Source organism: Chelon labrosus (genome assembly GCF_963514085.1).
Source record: "Chelon labrosus genome assembly, chromosome: 14".
Lineage (NCBI taxonomy): Eukaryota > Metazoa > Chordata > Actinopteri > Mugiliformes > Mugilidae > Chelon > Chelon labrosus.
The window spans coordinates 4893157-4910946 of record NC_140347.1 but is presented as its reverse complement, the minus strand read 5'-3'; the positions used below and the strand labels follow the sequence as shown (position 1 = coordinate 4910946).

General features: G+C 42.4%; 1 protein-coding gene across 1 annotated transcript in view; it reads right to left on the bottom strand.

The window, feature by feature from the left end:
* Positions 1 to 54: 54 nt before the first annotated feature.
* LOC311499823 (protein NLRC3-like) overlaps positions 55 to 17790 on the bottom strand; it is a 41097-nt gene continuing 23361 nt past the window's right edge. Inside the window, exons 2-8 of the mRNA XM_084560957.1 lie at positions 11440 to 11515; positions 10121 to 10343; positions 8130 to 9930; positions 6293 to 6466; positions 2962 to 3135; positions 2790 to 2836; positions 55 to 2676 (exon numbers count right to left, since the gene is read on the bottom strand). Coding sequence (XP_084417083.1) covers positions 2159 to 2676; positions 2790 to 2836; positions 2962 to 3135; positions 6293 to 6466; positions 8130 to 9930; positions 10121 to 10343; positions 11440 to 11515 — 3013 coding nt within the window. The 3' untranslated portion in view covers positions 55 to 2158. The remainder of the gene's footprint in view (positions 2677 to 2789; positions 2837 to 2961; positions 3136 to 6292; positions 6467 to 8129; positions 9931 to 10120; positions 10344 to 11439; positions 11516 to 17790) is intronic.

Sequence of the window (17790 nt, the reverse complement as noted above, 5' to 3'; positions counted from 1 at the left end):
TTGGGGTTCTTCTGCCTGCTGTCTATTTTAGTCTGGATCATGTTCATCTTCTTATGGTGTACTCTATGTTACTATGACATATACCACTCTACTGTCCATGTTTGTGGATCATCACCTGACGCCAACACGTCCTGACTGGATCTGAAAAGCTGTGTTGATTGACGAAGTGTTTCTGTTATTTATTTACCTTCATGAGGTATTAAATCTCTAGTAGATGACTCTCATCATTGAGTGTCAGTAAAACCCAAGACTGGAGACTGACAAATGTTCTGTCTTCTTTTTACTGCAGTCTTGTTAGTGTATGTGTGGTCCTGCAACAACAACTAGAGAGAAAAATAATCAGCTCAGTTCACTGAATACCTGCCTCTTTATACCCTTTATAGCAAGGGTATTAAATCAGCCTTCCACTAGGTGGCGCAATTGTTGTGGAGAAGGAGCCAGGAACCTTTTATCATCCCATGATCAGAATAAGAAAGACATATGAACAGAACTATCTCCATAAACAAGACAATATGTTGATGATCCTGTTGATGCCTTTTGATGTTGATATCGTGGACATTATACAGAATAATGGAAGTTTTATGGCTGTTATTTGGGACCTCCAGCCCAGTTCTGGTTCTTTTAAATAAAACAATGTAATATGCAGAGCAGAGAAAGGCTTACCTGAAGTCTCACCCTTTATTTTTTTATCGAATTCTCTCAGTGTGATACAGTATACAGAACACACAGTTAACATCAAAATTATATGTGCTAAATCAACAGGTACACAATGAAAGCGTTTACAGTTGAAAAGTTTTTGAGTCATGCAAGTTAACCAAAGATCTAAAGACTGACCTGGACTTGGTCAGGAATATTCTCTTCACCTGAATGTAATTTATAAATAAAAACACAGAAATATACATATCTATATCTAAGAGATAGAGCAAGACACAATAGATACATATAGAACATGTTATTAAATATACAGTACACATATTATAGAAATAAATGGGATTAAACTCTTGATGCCCACAAATTCTAATTGACTAGATTACAAATCAAATGTCGAAAACTCATGCACAAAACTTCAAGTTAGAATAATTTAGTTTTCAGAAACATTTCTCTTTTTAAACCCATTTATACAAATCATATTGTTACAACCATTTCATCAGAATAGGTGAAAACTATTTGATTCCAAAAGCGTATATATTATATTTGATATAAAAAACACTTTTAGTGGAGTATGATGACTGATAATAATGTATGACTGAGAGTTTCAGATTGACATTAAAGAATCAGGGAAAACTCTCAAACTACCAAAATCATTCAAAAGTTAAAGGTTTCCAAGTATTTAATTTATTTATTTATTCTAGTTGCTGGGTTATTATAGATTAGGGGTTGGCCAACTTCTGATATTTTAAAGTCGATTAATATGTAGTGAAAGTTGAGTCAACTAAACACAGTAGAAAATAATGCTTTGAAACAATGTCTAAATTCTTGACCTGAATACATATCGCAACGTCTCACACAAAAGAAACTATGGAGGATTTTCTTCAAGGTAACTGAAGCTTGAACACGTGCTACTGTCGGCCGAAGACCACATCAACACCATAAACACTAATTCTAATATGCGGTTCTCGCTCGGCAAACTCTACCATAACTTCCATCTCGGGCATGGTGTGTTCACTGACATCAAGGACAAAAAAATTTAAAAAAACACACTCTAAAACCACAGCAACAATATCAACTAATAGAATACAACAGACTTACAATAGTACTTCACAGCGTGTTGTTAGATGGGATAGTGTATCAGGTATTTCTCTGCAGCTAAAGGTCTAATAACTTTATCACATAGTTGATGTTCAGCCTCCTCTCTGTTACCACAGGACGTTTGGTGAAGTTGTGAACTGACTGCTGTCCAGAGGATACGGACCGTTCCCCTGCTAGCATTAGTGGATGTCTTTTCAGAAGTCAGTTTGTCAGAAGAGGTGAAGAGGTCTATTATAGATTGATATATTTATAATGATAAGCTATCCTTCATGATCAGATGGCAGCAGATTTACAACTATAAGGTCACTGGTTCAAATCCTCTCTACGTCCATATCTGACGCAAAGCTCTTAAATATTCAAACTGCTCCCTCAACAGCTGTATCTATTCAGCAGTGTGTTTCTCATTTGATTACAGTTCACAAATAGTCACAGAGGAGTTGATTCCAAACCGAAAGCCAGGGTAGAGAGGTTCAGTGAAGGTGGAGTGGAAGGTGTGGAGAGGAAACAGATTGTCATGAGAGACTTTGTAGAAAGAGATGGTTCCAGCAGAGTAGTTCACATACACTGCTACTCTGTTAGATCCAGAGGAAGAGAATGGAAACTCTTTTTCTGTCTTCTTGCGCGTGCCAGAGTAACTCTTGTCAGAGCACCGCAGACTCCAGGACTGACCATTCCTCCCCAACCAACAGTTTTGAGTATTTCCTGTTTTATAAGCCACTCCTATGTATATGTTTCCTTTCCACTCAACCTCCCAGTAACAGTGATCAGTAACTCCATCTGTACACAGAACCTGACAGTGGTCTAATCTCTCTGGAGTGAGATGACGTGTCTGGCTCTCTCTTAGTATCTTCGCCTTTGTGTTGTTGTCAGACAGCAGGATATATGTTGTGTGCGCCGTGTCTGGGTCCAGTATGAGTTTACAAGCATCTGCTCAAGAGAACACATATATGTATATATGTATCAACAGATTATTGTTAGTGTCCTAGGTTGATTAAACGACACTATGATTAATTGTATTATTCTTGAATCAAAACACTTACACTTTCTTGGACCAGGCCTCATCCTTTCATCTCCCCCGTGGTCCACCCTAGAGTAATAAACAGCCAGAGCAGATAAGATAAGATATTCCTTTAATTTGTGGCGATAGCAACTGACATTTTCTCTGAAGGATTTGTCATCCAAAATGAATCTATGACAAATGATAGCTCATACTTAAGTATGTCCAGTCTCCAGTCTGGATTCTCTTTTAGATCAGACAGCAGCTTCACTCCTGAGTCTCCTAGATGATTGTAGCTCAGGTCCAGTTCTCTCAGATGGGAGGGGTTAGAGGTCAGAGCCAAGACCAGAGAAGAACAGCCCTCCTTTGTGACCTGACAACCTGACAAACTACACAGACATTAACAGACATATTTAGTCCCAGTATGCAAGTGTCAGTTCCTTTAAATACAAAAATAAAATAAAATAGTATGGAACCACTAATGCTAGTGTAGCTCTGTGGATTGCTGATGATGACTTAATGACCAATGTTTTGCTTTAAAGACAGATATTTAGTGTTTTGACTTGACTGGAGTGGTGCAACACAAAGTGGAGAAGTTACAAAAAGTTTATTTCAAGAATTTACATTACTAAAGACAAAATGGCAATGAGTGAGACATGGTTGAAACATCTGCAGCAAAAGAGTGGGGTCTCTTCAGGCCTCTTCAGTCACGCTTTTATCCTTATGAGAGACGGGGTTTTGCGACAGGATTGTTTCATACTTACCTCTTTTAACACTGTTTTAACAGTTTTTGTTTACTTGATAAACTCAAAGCCCCCAGAAGAAGTGCCACCTCAACATTATGGAGGGATTTTTGTGTCCTTGTGCAGTGTTGCCAGATTGGGCGGTTTTCCACCCAATTGGGCTACTTTTCTTTACGTCAGGTGGAGGAAAAATACATTGGGCGGATGAATAAAATTTGGGCTGCTTTTGTCCACATTTAGCGAGTTTTTAATATTGTGAAAACAGCACTCTCACTCTGTCTCTATCTCTTAAATAAATAGCTTTAATAAATAAATAAATAAATAAATAATTGACGTGAGTTGTAGGTTGACATTTTTTATTATTTTTTTTTAAATCAACATCATTTCATTTGGCAACTTAACCGTGACGTCAGTTCAGCAAACGCACTGTAGCCGCGCTGAATTTGAAGCGGGTGGCCTAGCTAAGTTAGCATCATGCCGAAGTGGGGGAAATATAAGAAATCCTACAGGAAGGAATGGGAGACCGACCCTGAACTTAGACCTGGATCGCGGCTGTCCCAGGAGACGACTCTAAAGCCCGTTGCAAGTATTGTAACACCGAAATAAGAGCTCAGCTTAATAATCTGAAAGAACATGGCACCACAAAAAAACACCAGTCCCGCTGTGTGCCGAGTGTGAAATCTTTTGCTGTACCGATGGGATCTAGTGTAGGACAAGGCACAGTCAAAGATGACCAAAAACGTCGTGAACTTAGGATTGCAACCTACGTTGCCTGCCACACTTCCATCAATGCTGTTGAGGACTTGTCAGATATACTCCAGGAGGAGATGGGAGCATTCAAAATGCACAGGACAAAGTGTACAGCTGTTATCACATCTGTTCTGGCACCACATTTCAGAGAGGAGTTAAAGGAAGATGATGGTGAGTCTCCATATTCTCTCTATCTGGACGAAACTACCGATGCATCAGTTAACAAGCTCCTCTGCATATGTGTGAAGTACCAATCACAGAAACACAACAGGTTTGTCAGTACTTACCTGGGGCTTGTTGATCTTCTCAGCGCTGATGCTCAAGGCATATCAGATGCGATTGTTTCTTTCCTGAGTGAATGTGGCCTGAAACATATGGTGGGGATCGCTACGGATGGGACAAGTGTTATGGTCGGAAAAAATCATTCCGTTTTCACACTCCTCAAACAAAAGCAGCCTAGTTTACATCTTATTCGCTGTGTTTGCCACTCATTGGATATAGTGGCTCATAAAGCAATGCAACTTCTTCCAAGCAATCTGCACTATATGATGAGAGAAACCTACAACTGGTTCGCACACTCAGCAAAGCACCAGAGTGAGTATAACAGTGTCTACAGGCCATCAATGACGGAGGCTATCCTCTGAAATTCATATCCCCCAGTGCAACCCGTTGGTTGGTGATCTCGGACTGTATCGAAAGAATTTTAGAGCAGGAAGATGTCCTCAAGCTACACTTCAGTTTGGTTTCAAGTGCCGAACACTGCTATGCAGCCAGGCTTTTGAATGAAACGTACAGTGACAAATCAAACAGTCTGTACATGCACTTCCTCCGGCCCGTGTTGATGGAAATCAAAACTGTGAACAAATATTTCCAGCTGGAAACGGGAGATACGCTGGGTGTTTTTAGGGATCTTGACAGGCTGCACATGTCGACATTGAGGAGAGTTGATAAGCCCAGCGTATTACGCATGAACAACGACAGTCGTCTCAGGGAACTTGACCTTAAATCATCCAGCCTCTACCTCTCACACCAGGACGCAGACCTGGGCTCCTCATTCCAACAGCAGCTGGAAGCCAGCACATTAGCGCCGGAGCTGAAGGATAGAATTTCCACGCGCTGTTTTGATTTTCTGAAAGAAGTACTGGTGCAGTATCAAATGCGTCTTCCTGCATCAATGGAAATGCTCCGGAAACTGGAGCTTTTTTGTCCGAAGCTGGTGATGTCAACAATAAACAGGCCAGGAGTAAAAGACTTGCCCGCTGAGTTTTTTTCTTGTTCGGTGGACACCTTGGAGAGCCAGTGGAGAAACATTGCATCAGCCGGCTTCTCAGGTGATCAGGCCATTGACACCTTTTGGCTGGAAGTTGAAGCATTTCAAGATGCTGGAGGAAACCAGTGTTTCACAGATTTAGCACCGGGTGTCATCAGATTGCTCACTCTGCCAATATCAAATGCCCACGCTGAGAGAGCGTTTTCCCGTTTTTGACGCTGCTAAAGGATGACGCCAGAAATCGCATGGGATTACGGCTCCTTTCCAGCCTCATGGATGTGCGCTCTGGCCTGGGCAGAAACGGATTGACGTCCTCATACGTAGTCCTCATACGGGTCATTTGTGATGTAAATAATGAAATTTATTAGGCCTACACGGCTTACAAGTGCACCTTTTTACGTGCAGCTGACATTTTTACTAATCTGGGCCTGGCGCTAGGATGCCAGAGGTTCATCTTGCAATTTGTGTAGCCTGTGGTTGATTTACTGCGCTCTTGTTGGTTGCAATTTGCAAAATAATTATTTATCTATCATTTATGTGTGGTTATTTGATGCAGATATGACGCTCTGAATATTTACGATGGTTTTCTATTTTCTATGTGTTACGGGTTTACACGGGTGTCTGGCAACTTCGTGGTTTGGGCTGGAAACTGTCAATCTGATCTGGTAACACTGTCCTTGTGGTCCTGGGAGCTACAGTATATTGCTATGTTGTGTAGCAATATGATCAATCATCCCAAACATAAATCAGCATTTAAACAGAAAAAGACTAATATCTCCTGACCTGAGAGTTTCCAGTAGACAGTGTGGACTCTTCAGTCCATCAGAAAGAAGCTTCACTCCTGAATCCTTCAGGTCGTTACCACTCAGGTCCAACTCTCTCAGACAAGAGGACTGGGAGCTGAGAACTGAGGCCAGAGCTTCACAGCTTCTCTCTGACAGGTTACAATCACTCAACCTGAAAAGAAGAAAGTAAGAGGACATAATGAGGTTGTCTGTCATTTCAACAAACTATATTTTAGCCATCTTTTTTGGGGGGGTTTTTTGAGCGCCGGTTGAAGCTGGCAGCTGCTTGCAACAGCTCTTACTCTCTCTCTTTTTTCCAAATTTAATTCACTTTTTGCTTCCCTTTTTGTGGAGATTACTTTTGTTTATACTTTTTCAGACAGCATTGCACTTTTTTAGTTTTGTTTTTTATTGGGAGTCTCGCCATAGCCAAATATTTTTAACAACATCCAGACCGGCTGGCGTAACTATGCAAGAAGTGGCCAGCCTGCGCATTGGTTACAGGAGGGAGCGGCTGATCGCCCTGCGTGGCGCTGTGGAGTTCCCTCAGGACGGACATGGGATTCCCCCGGAGATGCCTCGTGGGACCCGCCGTGGATGCCGAGCAGTAAAACAAAATCAAGAAGAGACGCTACACTTCTCAGCGCTGTTCTCCCCTCCGTTACCATGGGCAACGTGAGATCGCTGCCATTTAAGACGTTCGAACTGGCTGCACTCTGCAGGCTCTGTGGTGGCGTCCTGTACGGAGTGGTCTGCTGGAGCAGTGGCATAGCAGAGAGGGAAAGGAAGAAGCTGGATAAGATCATCAGGAAGTCCAGCCCCTTGGACTCGGTGGGGGAGGTGGGTGACGGGGGAGTTCTGGCTGAACTGTCCTCCATGCTGGACGATGAGTCCAGCCCCCTCTCCATGGTGACCTGACAGGACTGAGCAGCTGCTTCAGTGGCAGACTGCTTCACCCTCCATGTGTGAAGGAAAGATACAGAAGGTCTTTCCTTCCTGCTGCTGTTAGGCTCCACAACGAGCACTCCTAATATGTGTAACATTATTACACCTTATGGTGTAATAACACCAGTCTGTGCAATATGTCTATCATCTATTCTATATCTGTCATTTCTGCATGCTGTTGCAAACTGCAATTTCCCCATTGTGGGACAAATAAAGGTTTTCTTATTCTTATTCTTAAATACTCTTAATACTTACACATTGTTCTACAAAAATCATGTAATTCTTACTTACCGTTACCGTTACTGTTCTCAAACAACCTTCTTATCTCAATTTTACCTCTCATTTTAATGTTGTATCTACAATTGGCAATCCAAAAACTACCATAATATGTACACACCAACCATGGCAGAATTGCTTTGACTAAAAATTACTATGTTGAATGTATAAACACTATTAAATACACAGATCAGCCACAACCGGTGAATAATATTGATGACCTCATTAATGTTTTTCTGGGAAATCTGGGTCCTGGCATTTATCTGGAGATTACTTTGATACGTGCAATAACCTGAACATTGTTGAAGAACATATGTTCCATCCATCCTGCATCCATTTGTGTTCCCCAGATAAGCAACACACCTACCCGTCCAAATATAAGAAAACATGATCCATCAGACCAGAACCACGTTTTTCCACCGCCGAGTTCTGATGTGTCCATTGTTTAGAGTCTCATAATCAGATTTTGTTCTTTGATTACTAAGTTTTCCAGGGATGCAGTCTTGTTAAAATCACTTAGTAATCGTGTAAATGGGCGTTATCTATAAAAGTAGGGAGACCTCTCCATAAAAACATGTATGGTATTGATATATTGTGCAGAGTTTTTCACTTACAGAGCTCTTCTGGAGGCTTTGATGACTGGCAGCATCCTGAGTAGAGCATCTTCTGAAGCAGAAAATTTCTTCAAGTTGAACACTTCCAGATCTTCTACTGATGACAGTAACGTAAAAACCAGAGCTGACCACTGAGCAGGAGAGAGATTCTTTTCTGAGAGTCTTCCTGAACTCAGGTACTGTTGGATCTCCTCTGTTAGAGAATGATCCTTCAGTTCATTCAGACAGTGGAACAAATTAAGGCTTCTCTCTGGAGGGAGATCCTCACTGATCTTTGTCTTGATGTACTTCACTGTTATTCTGTTGGTTGTTTGTCTGTTTTCTCTCTCTTTCACCAGGCCGTGTAGAAGACTCTGACTGGTTTGGACTGAAAGACCCAGGAGGAATCGCAGGAACAGATCCAGGTGTCCATTTGGACTCTGTAAGGCCTTGTTCACAGCACACTGGTGGAGATGATCTAGGTTATGTTTGTCAAACAATCTATACCATAGTGTGGATTGTTGTAATTCTTCTATCAGATTGACACCATCATTAATGAATGTCAAATGACAATAGAGAGCAGCCAGAAACTCCTGAACACTCAGATGGACGAAGCAGAACACCTTGTCCTGGTACAGTCCTCTCTCCTCTTTAAAGATCTGTGTCAACACTCCTGAGTACACTGAGGCTGCTCTGATATCGATGCCACACTCTGTCAGGTCTGATTCACAGAAGATCATGTTTCCTTTCTGCAGCTGATCAAAAGCCAGTTTTCCCAGAGACTCAACCATCTTCCTGCTCTCTGGACTCCAGAGTGGATCTGTCTCAGATCCTCCATCATACTTCACCTTTTTCTCTTTGGTCTGAACCACCAGGAAGTGGATGTACATCTCAGTCAGGGTCTTGGGCAGCTCTCCTCTCTCTCTGGTTTCCAACTCATCCTCCAGAACTGTAGCAGAGATCCAGCAGAAGACTGGGATGTGACACATGATGTGGAGGCTTCGTGATGTCTTGATGTGGGAGATGATGCTGCTGGCCTGCTCCTCATCTCTGAATCTCTTCCTGAAGTACTCCTCCTTCTGGGGGTCAGTGAACCCTCTGACCTCTGTCACCATGTCAACACACTCAGGAGGGATCTGATTGGCTGCTGCAGGTCGTGTGGTTATCCAGAGGTGAGCAGAGGGAAGCAGTTTCCCCCTGATGAGGTTTGTCAGCAGCACATCCACTGAGGTGGACTCTGTAACATCAGTCAGGATCTCAGTGTTGTGGAAGTCCAGAGGAAGTCGACACTCATCCAGACCGTCAAAGATGAACACAACCTGGAACTCTTCAAAGCTGCAGATTCCTGCTTCTTTGGTTTCAGTAAAGAAGTGATGAACAAGTTCCACCAAGCTGAACTTTCTCTCTTTCACCACATTCAACTCTCTGAAAGTGAATGGAAAAGTGAAGTGGATGTCCTGGTTGGCTTTGTCTTCAGCCCAGTCCAGAGTGAACTTCTGTGTTAAGACTGTTTTCCCAATGCCAGCCACTCCCTTTGTCATCACTGTTCTGATTGGTTCATCTCTGTGAGCTGATGCTTTAAAGATGTTTTCACATTTGATTCTATTTTCCAGTTCATCTATCTTTCTGGAAGCTGCTTCAATCTGTCTGACCTCACGTTCATCATTGACCTCTGTTGACTCTCCCTCTGTGATGAAGAGTTCAGTGTAGATCTGATTCAGAAAGGATGAGTTTCCTGCCTTTGCAGTTCCCTCAAACACACACTGGAACTTCTTCTTTAGATTTGATTTGAGTTTACGTTGACACAGTCCAGAAGGAGTTCCTGAAAGAACAAATTACATTTGTTATTAATGAAGGATTAAATAAACTGTAAACGTTATAGCAATCTCATACAGAAATTTAAGTTTGACTTCTGCAGCATACCCCTGTGTTGTTCAGGTCTGATATATATGAGTACAGAATATTTTAAGGCAACTAAAATAAAAATGTAAAAGTTGTCTAAAGTATCTTACTACTCAGCAGACAGTCAGCCAGTCCCTCTTGCTTTATTTCCCTCATGTAGTGCAGGGTGATGTTCAGAAAAGCTTCTCTGATGATGCTCTTCTTCTCTTTCTCTTCACCATCCTCCTCCTCAGCTTTCCTCTGGCTCTTTAAGGTCTCTTGGTCTAGACTCAGGAGATGCTGGAATTTCTTCAACTCATCCGTCACAAAGCTGACAATGTTCTCTTTAAGAATCTGGAACAATATGTAAACATAATATTCTATTAAAATGCAGTCCATATGTTTTTGGAGGCTGACACAATTTTAGCTATTTTAACTTGGTTGCAAAGAACAAACTAATCTGTCAGAGAAATGGCAAAAACAGTAGAAGTGTCTGAATCCACAGTTAGGCACATTCTTAGCAAAAAGAACATACTGGTGAGCTCTGCAATAGAAAACATAGATGTGCACAGAGGACAACAGGGTGTATGATCGCAGGTAAAGAAAAACCTCCAGATGAAGTCTATGAAGTCTTGGAAGTCTACCATAGAGAGAAGACGTCATAAGACCAAATGAACAGAAGGTTCACAACAAAGTCCAAACACTTCATAAGCCCCAGTAATGCGGCCCTCCTCATTCAGAGATGAGGGGGGCAGCTGTGGCTCAGTAGGTTGTCCACGAACCAGAGGGTTAGCAGTTCGATCCCGAGGAATGTGCCACATGCCGAAGTGTCCTTGAGCAAGACACTAAACCCCCAGTTGCTCCCAGTGCATGGCACTGACGTGTGAATGTGTGAGTACTTGTGTGAGCGAATGGGTAGATGTGTCTGTGACTGTAAAGCGCTTTGAGTACCAATAGGTAGAAAAGCACTGTATAAAAGCAAGGCCATTTACCATTTAATGAAAGATCCAGATTAGACATTATCATAGGACATCTAAATCAAGCCAGAGCATTTCTGGAACAGCATTGTTTGGTGAAACTGAAATCAACCTGTATTTTTCTTCAACCGCTTTAACTGAAGCCGAGCTTGAACTTTAAGTCTGCATTCATTATAAAACTATAACATGAACATGTTTTGGTAAATGCTTAAAGTAACAGAAAGTATTAATTGTGAAGGACAACACACAACAGTGGCCTCTTGGAACAGACTCTTGTTAATATTTGCTCCCCACATCAGCACATTTCATCTACTACACCTGGACTACATCAGTCTCTATGTGTATGTTGTGTTCCACATGACACTGATTGATGTCTGTCAAAAAGTACAAGATTCAATCTGTTTTACTCCATAAACCAGTATGTTAGTATTTCATTAGAGGCTTGTTATTTAACAGCTGGGTTTTATACACACCGTAAATATAGAGTCCAGGTCTGTTTGTTGCTCCTGGGTAGACTGAACCCTGGGATCCTCTGAACTCTGCTGAACTCTGAGGAGAATATAAAAAGATTAACATAATTACATAAAGACACCTACAGCAAATGTGTAGTGGTATGTTATGAAGAATGTTGATAAAAACAACACCAATATATGCCCTGTCAGGAATGTGTATGAGACCAGTACTGATAATAACTCAAATATAAGAAGCCTTATCTACTTACTTTGTTTCAGAAGTGTTCTCTTCTTCAGACTCAATAGGTTTACCCTTGGACCAGTCACTCTTGAAGGACACACAGCTGGGTGTAGGATTCTCTGGCCTTTAACACATCACATACAGAGCTTTGACTGTTAATGATGAAACTGGAGTAATGTGAGTTTAAACACTGACATGAAAAACATCCATGAACAGTTAGAATCCCTAATCACACAGGGAGCCTCTAATCTTTCCTGAACTCTGGAGAGAAAATATAAATATTTAGATCATATCATGAACTTTTATTGATGGAATTTAGGATCTTTTCATTTCCAGTCGATATGAGAAATGATGGTACTTAGCAGGTTTACTGTTTGCTTTGCTTCCACACCAGTGGTACAGGTTGACTAGTGTAACCTAGTTATTGCTCCTTTAGTTACATTTAAATTTCATCATGTATGAAGTAATACTGATAATAACTCAATTGTAAAAAGGGTCCACTTACTTTGTTTCAGATGTTTTTTGTCCTTTAAAGTTAATAGGTTTAACCATGGACCTGTCACTCTTCATGGACACACAGCTGGGTGTAGGACAGTCTGTCCTCTCCTGTGTCTCTGACCTTCAACACAACACATCCAGATGTTTGACTTTTCCTGATGAGACTAGAGTGACTCTGAACTCTGACATGAAGAACAGTTGTGGATTAGGATCCAGATCTCACCTGTGAGCTTTGGTTTGGTCGTCATATTCCTCACATGGATCTGGTTTAGAGGCAGAGAGTCCCTCCTCTCTGTCCTCACACTGATCCATAACAGAGCCGACACCTTAACACAAACACAACACATCATTCCATACTAATGGATGGATGCCAAACTCATCACCTGATTGTAGAGGATCTCAACCCAAACATTAGTGAGGTTTGTACCAATCAGACTGAGCAGCACATTGGACCTAATGAAGTTATTTCATGAGAATAAAATGAGGTCTTACTGGTTTATGTTCAAGAAGAACTGAAGTCTGTCTCACATCATCAAATTAAACAAAGACACAGACACAGAAAAGTGATGTTGTACATACAGTTGGTCCCTGGGTAAATGACTGATCGTGACCAGTTTGATAAAAGTCAATTCAACCCTAACATATTGTACATATTTGTTAAACTGCAGGATTTTCTTTCCTTCATGTTTCTCTTCCCTCATTCCGGGTAACTGGGGGCGGAGCTAAGCTCTTATTACAGACACACAGTTTCATCAGATATAAATGCACCAGGACCTGCACCATTTCCTCTCTGTGTCCTTGATGAAATCATACTGCTTGTTATGCATCTGCTTACTGACTAGTAATTGTAATAAATATGGTATGGATTCATTGTGTATTTACGAGTCATATATATATATATATCGATATATATCTATATCTATATATATATAGATATATATATATATATCGATATATATATATATATATATATATATATATCGATATATATATATATCGATATATATATATATATATATATAATTGCTAGGAATAGATTATAATTATGAAGTTTTTCTACTTTTTGTACATTGCTATAAAGCATTTCTGTACTGACTAAGTCCTAAACGAAGTCTAGTACTGGTTGCTAATATGGCGGATTAATTTAAGACGTGCGCCCAGTATGCTCGAACATAGCAAATGGAGAGTTCAGTGTTAAATTTATCTCGCACGGTTTATTTACCTCCATATACAGCGGCAATAACTTTAACTCATAATACATGTAACCAAAATAACAAACCGAATTGCTCACTACAAAGGCAAGGTACAAGACACGTAGGTACATAGGCACAGTCGAAAACTGTTTGCTTCCCAAATCAGCAACACCTGTGTCTGGGTTTCCTCTCGGTTAAATGGCCTACCTGGCTGACCCGAGGTCAGCTGAGCCACAAAGCACATACAGCCCCCTAGTGGCACAGGGCAAAATTACATGACATAATACAAAATGAATATGGCTCATACACTCCAGCCCCTAATTGCGTCTGCCAGAGCAATTACACCAAATTCAAAAGAGCCATAAATACAAAAAAACAAAAAAAAAACAAAAAAAACCCCAGCCCATTTTAAATGGGAACCAATTACTCTTTAGCTTCATTAAGCAAGCATATTTTAGTTATGGGTCGTTCAATGATGTTTGTCTTGGTCTTCAAAGAACCACACGTACCAGACCTCTCTTATCAGGGAGGGTTTCCAGGACTCTTCCTAGCATCCATGACCCACGTGGTGCTGTGGAATCCGCAACCATGACCAGGTCTCCAGGAACAAAACTCCTCTTCTCCTGGTTCCATTTTTGACGCTCCTGTAAAAGCGGTAAGCACTCGCGAATCCACCTCTTCCAAAAGAGATCTGAGATGTACTGGGTTTGTTTCCACCTTCTGCTTGCGTAAACATCCCTTTTGTCGAACAGTCCTGGTGGGAGAACTGGTTTTCCTTTAAGGAGTAGCAGATGGTTTGGCGTCAATGCCTCAAGGTCGTTGGAGTCCTCTGACAGCCTTGTGATGGGGCGATAGTTGAGCATAGCTTCAGCCTCACAGAGCACGGTATGGAACCCTTCGTCATCCAAGGTTTGCTGATGGAGCACAGAGCACAAAATCTTCCTAATCATCTGTATCATGCGCTCCCAAGCGCCACCATGATGTGATCCAGCTGGAGGGTTAAAGCTCCACTTGATTCCCTTCTTCCCTTTCAGTGCGGTCATGATTCAAAGAGGCTAAGGCTTCTCGCAGCTCCCTTTCTGCACCCACAAAGTTGGTGCCATTGTCGGATCTCAAGTGTGAGACTGGTCCTCTTCGACAGATAAACCTTCGCAATGCGTTGATGCACGAGTCTGAGTCAAGGGAATAGGCCACTTCCAGGTGCACGGCCCTGCTTGTCATGCAAGTGAATACTACTCCATATCTTTTCACGATGCTACGCCCTCTTTTCACGTCAACTGGCCCAAAGTAATCTACGCCAACGTTAGTGAACGGCGGTAGATCAGGAACCACTCTCTCTTCTGGCAGGTCTGCCATTTTTTGCTCACCGGTTTTTCCACTATGGAGCTTACAGATGAGGCATCTTGATATGATCTTCCTCACTGCAGTAGGTCCACTTGTGATCCAGTACTTTCTCCTTGTAGCGGAAAGAACATGATTTCTACCTCCATGTCCAAGCTGTAAATGGATATGACGGAGGATAAGGTCGGAGATGTGTTGGTCTTTTGACAAGATGAGAGGGTGTTTAATGTCCTCAGGGATTGCTGCCTTTTTCAGCCGTCCCCCAACTCGTAGAAGTCCTCCTTCTAGAACCGGATCCAATTTGAGGATGCTGCTACTTCTCGGCACTTGTGGCTTGCCAGAGGTTAGTGCAGCAAATTCAGAGGGGAATCTCTCTTGTTGGCAAAAAGCGATTATGGAGGTCCCAGCCTCCAAGAGATCTTCCAGCGTCACCTTCTGATTCCCAAGTGATGTTGAGAAAGCTTGCATCTACTTTTGCACATCCAACCTTGCTGCTCCAGTAGCACTAGTGTTTGCACAATCCAATTCTTTTCTTTTCTTCCTCAGTTTGAGCAGAGTTCCTTTCAGCTTAATGAGCCACGCAACTGCAACCTTCAATCTTTGCCAATCAGAGAAATGGGTCATCAGTTGCGATGTGGCGTTGGTGTCAACAAGTATTGCATTGACCGTCAAAGTTCTCTTTACTTCTGGGTCGTCGGCAGTGACACTTGTATCCACAGGAAATGTTGGCCACGTTTCTTCAGGTTCCCGTAGGAATTCTGGGCCTTCTATCCATCTTTGCTTCACAAGATCTTCTGCCTTCAATCCACGTGAAGCATTGTCAGCAGGGTTCAGGGATGTGGGAACGTATCTCCACTGCTCAACTTCCGAGTTGTCCCTGATGGTGGTTACCCTGTTTGCTACAAAGGTTCGAAATCTTCGGTCCTCATTTTTTATGTACTTAAGAACTGAGGTGCTGTCAGTCCAAAAGCAAGTCTTCTTTAGTGGAAGCTGGAGCTCTGATTGAAGCATCTTGTCCACTCGTACTGCAACAACGGCAGCAGTGAGCTCCAAACGGGGAATGGTGACAGGCTTCAGTGGGGCCACTCGGGCTTTGTCAAATAAGAAAGCAACATGAACCCTCTCATCCATGTTCTGCATCCTCAGGTAAGTAGCCGTACCAAAGCCGTTCTCACTCACGTCGGCGAAGTGATGCAATTGGGCGCTGACAGTCCTCCCAAATCCTTTAGGCTTCATACATCTGTGTATCTTGAAATATGCCACCTTCTCAAGATCTGTCAGCCATTTGTTCCACTTCTGCTGGAAAGCTGGAGGTATTGGATTGTCCCAATCACACTTCGTCCTGTATAAGTCCTGCAACAGCAGCTTGGCGGGGAGTACTAGAGGTGCCAGGAATCCTAATGGATCGTAGGACCGAACTGATGATAGATAGCATGCCTCGCTTGGTTGCCGGCTTCTCCTTGATTTTCAACTTGCATTTAAAAGTGTCCGTCTCGATACACCACTGCAAACCCAAAGCTCTGTCCAACGGTAGTTTTTCCCTGTCCAGATCAAGCTCATGCAGGTTCTTGGACTTGAGGTGCTCTGGGAAGCTTTGAAGCACTTCTCGACTGTTACTGATCCATTGAGTGAGGGTGAACCCTCCTCTGCCGCAAATGGTTATAAGGTTCTTAACCATGGTGACTGCATCCTTTTCAGAGGGAAGACTCTTCAGTAGGTCATCCATGTAGAAGTTTCAGTTGACCGTTTCAATCACTTCTGTTGGAAAGTTAGCCTGATTGTCTTCAGCGGTCTTTCTAAGAGCGAGGCAGGCGACACTGGGTGATGAAACCGCTCCAAATAAATGGACAGTCATGCGATGCTCTACAACATCTTGCTCCAGGTTACCTTGAGGCCACCATAAGAATCTTAAGTAGTCCCTGTGTTCCTCTGCTACCTTAACCTGGTGGAACATAGCCTTTATGTCCGCCATTATGGCCACTTGTTCCTGTCTGAACCTCATAAGAACTCCAACTAACGAGCTGGTGAGGTTCGGTCCTTGCAAGAGCTGACTGTTGAGTGAGACCCCTTTGTACTCTGCTCCACAGTCAAACACTGTGGGTTGAAAGCTTTGACTGAAGGTAGTATTTGATTGTAACTGAGGGGGTTGAGAGCCTTGAATGACAGTTGGCTTTGGCATGATAGTTGACGTGGCTAATGGTGAAGTATTGCTTTGCAGTGGTAGAGATACATTGCTTTGCAGTGGTAGAGATGCATTGCTTTGCAGTGGTAGAGATGCATGTCGCTGTGAGGGTAGAGACACAAATATTGAGGCCTGTGGATTGAGAGAGGTGAGCGGGAGCTTAGATCTAGCCTCATGTAGGAAGCCATTCCATCAGATTGCCATGAATGGACACCACTACAACTACTGGACGCTGCTACCAACCTGTAGCACTGCTAGCTTAGCAGAAGTGGCAGCTATCTCAGTATCCAGCTCAAGTTGCTCCCTTTTTCTCCTCAAGATGAGCTCCTGCTCCTCCAATGCATGCTTATCCTTTAAAGCCGCAGCTCGAGCCAAAAGCGCGGCCTGTTCCGCCTTCGCCCTGCGTCTGGCTGAAGAAGTGGAGGATCTGCTACTTGAGGATCCACTACTTGAGCCATGGTGCCTTGAGTGCACATTTGAAATGCTGTCTTGAGGTCGAATCTGATCCTCCTCTTCCTCATCCTTTCCACCAGCAGCTCCATTTCTATTGCTGGCATCAACCTCATTTCCATTTCCAGCATTGACATCAACAGTTTGAGAACCATCCCTTTCATGTTCCTTTAAAGTGTTGTCAAGAACCGCGTGCGTTTCTGTTGGTGCAATTACATTTTTAGTTTGGACAGTTTGAGTTTGCTCAGTCTGAGTTTCAGTTTGACCCGGCAAATCATCATCATGATCATCACCCACTTTGGTAGCTGGACAAGCTTTAGTGTCATACAACCATTGATTTGTACCCACAATAAACTCATTGATATTCAACATTTTAGCTTGTTACCATATTTCATGTTTGTTTGCTTCATCAGCAGGCAATAAACCCAATAAAGATGTATGCACCTGCTGTATTTTGTCACACAACT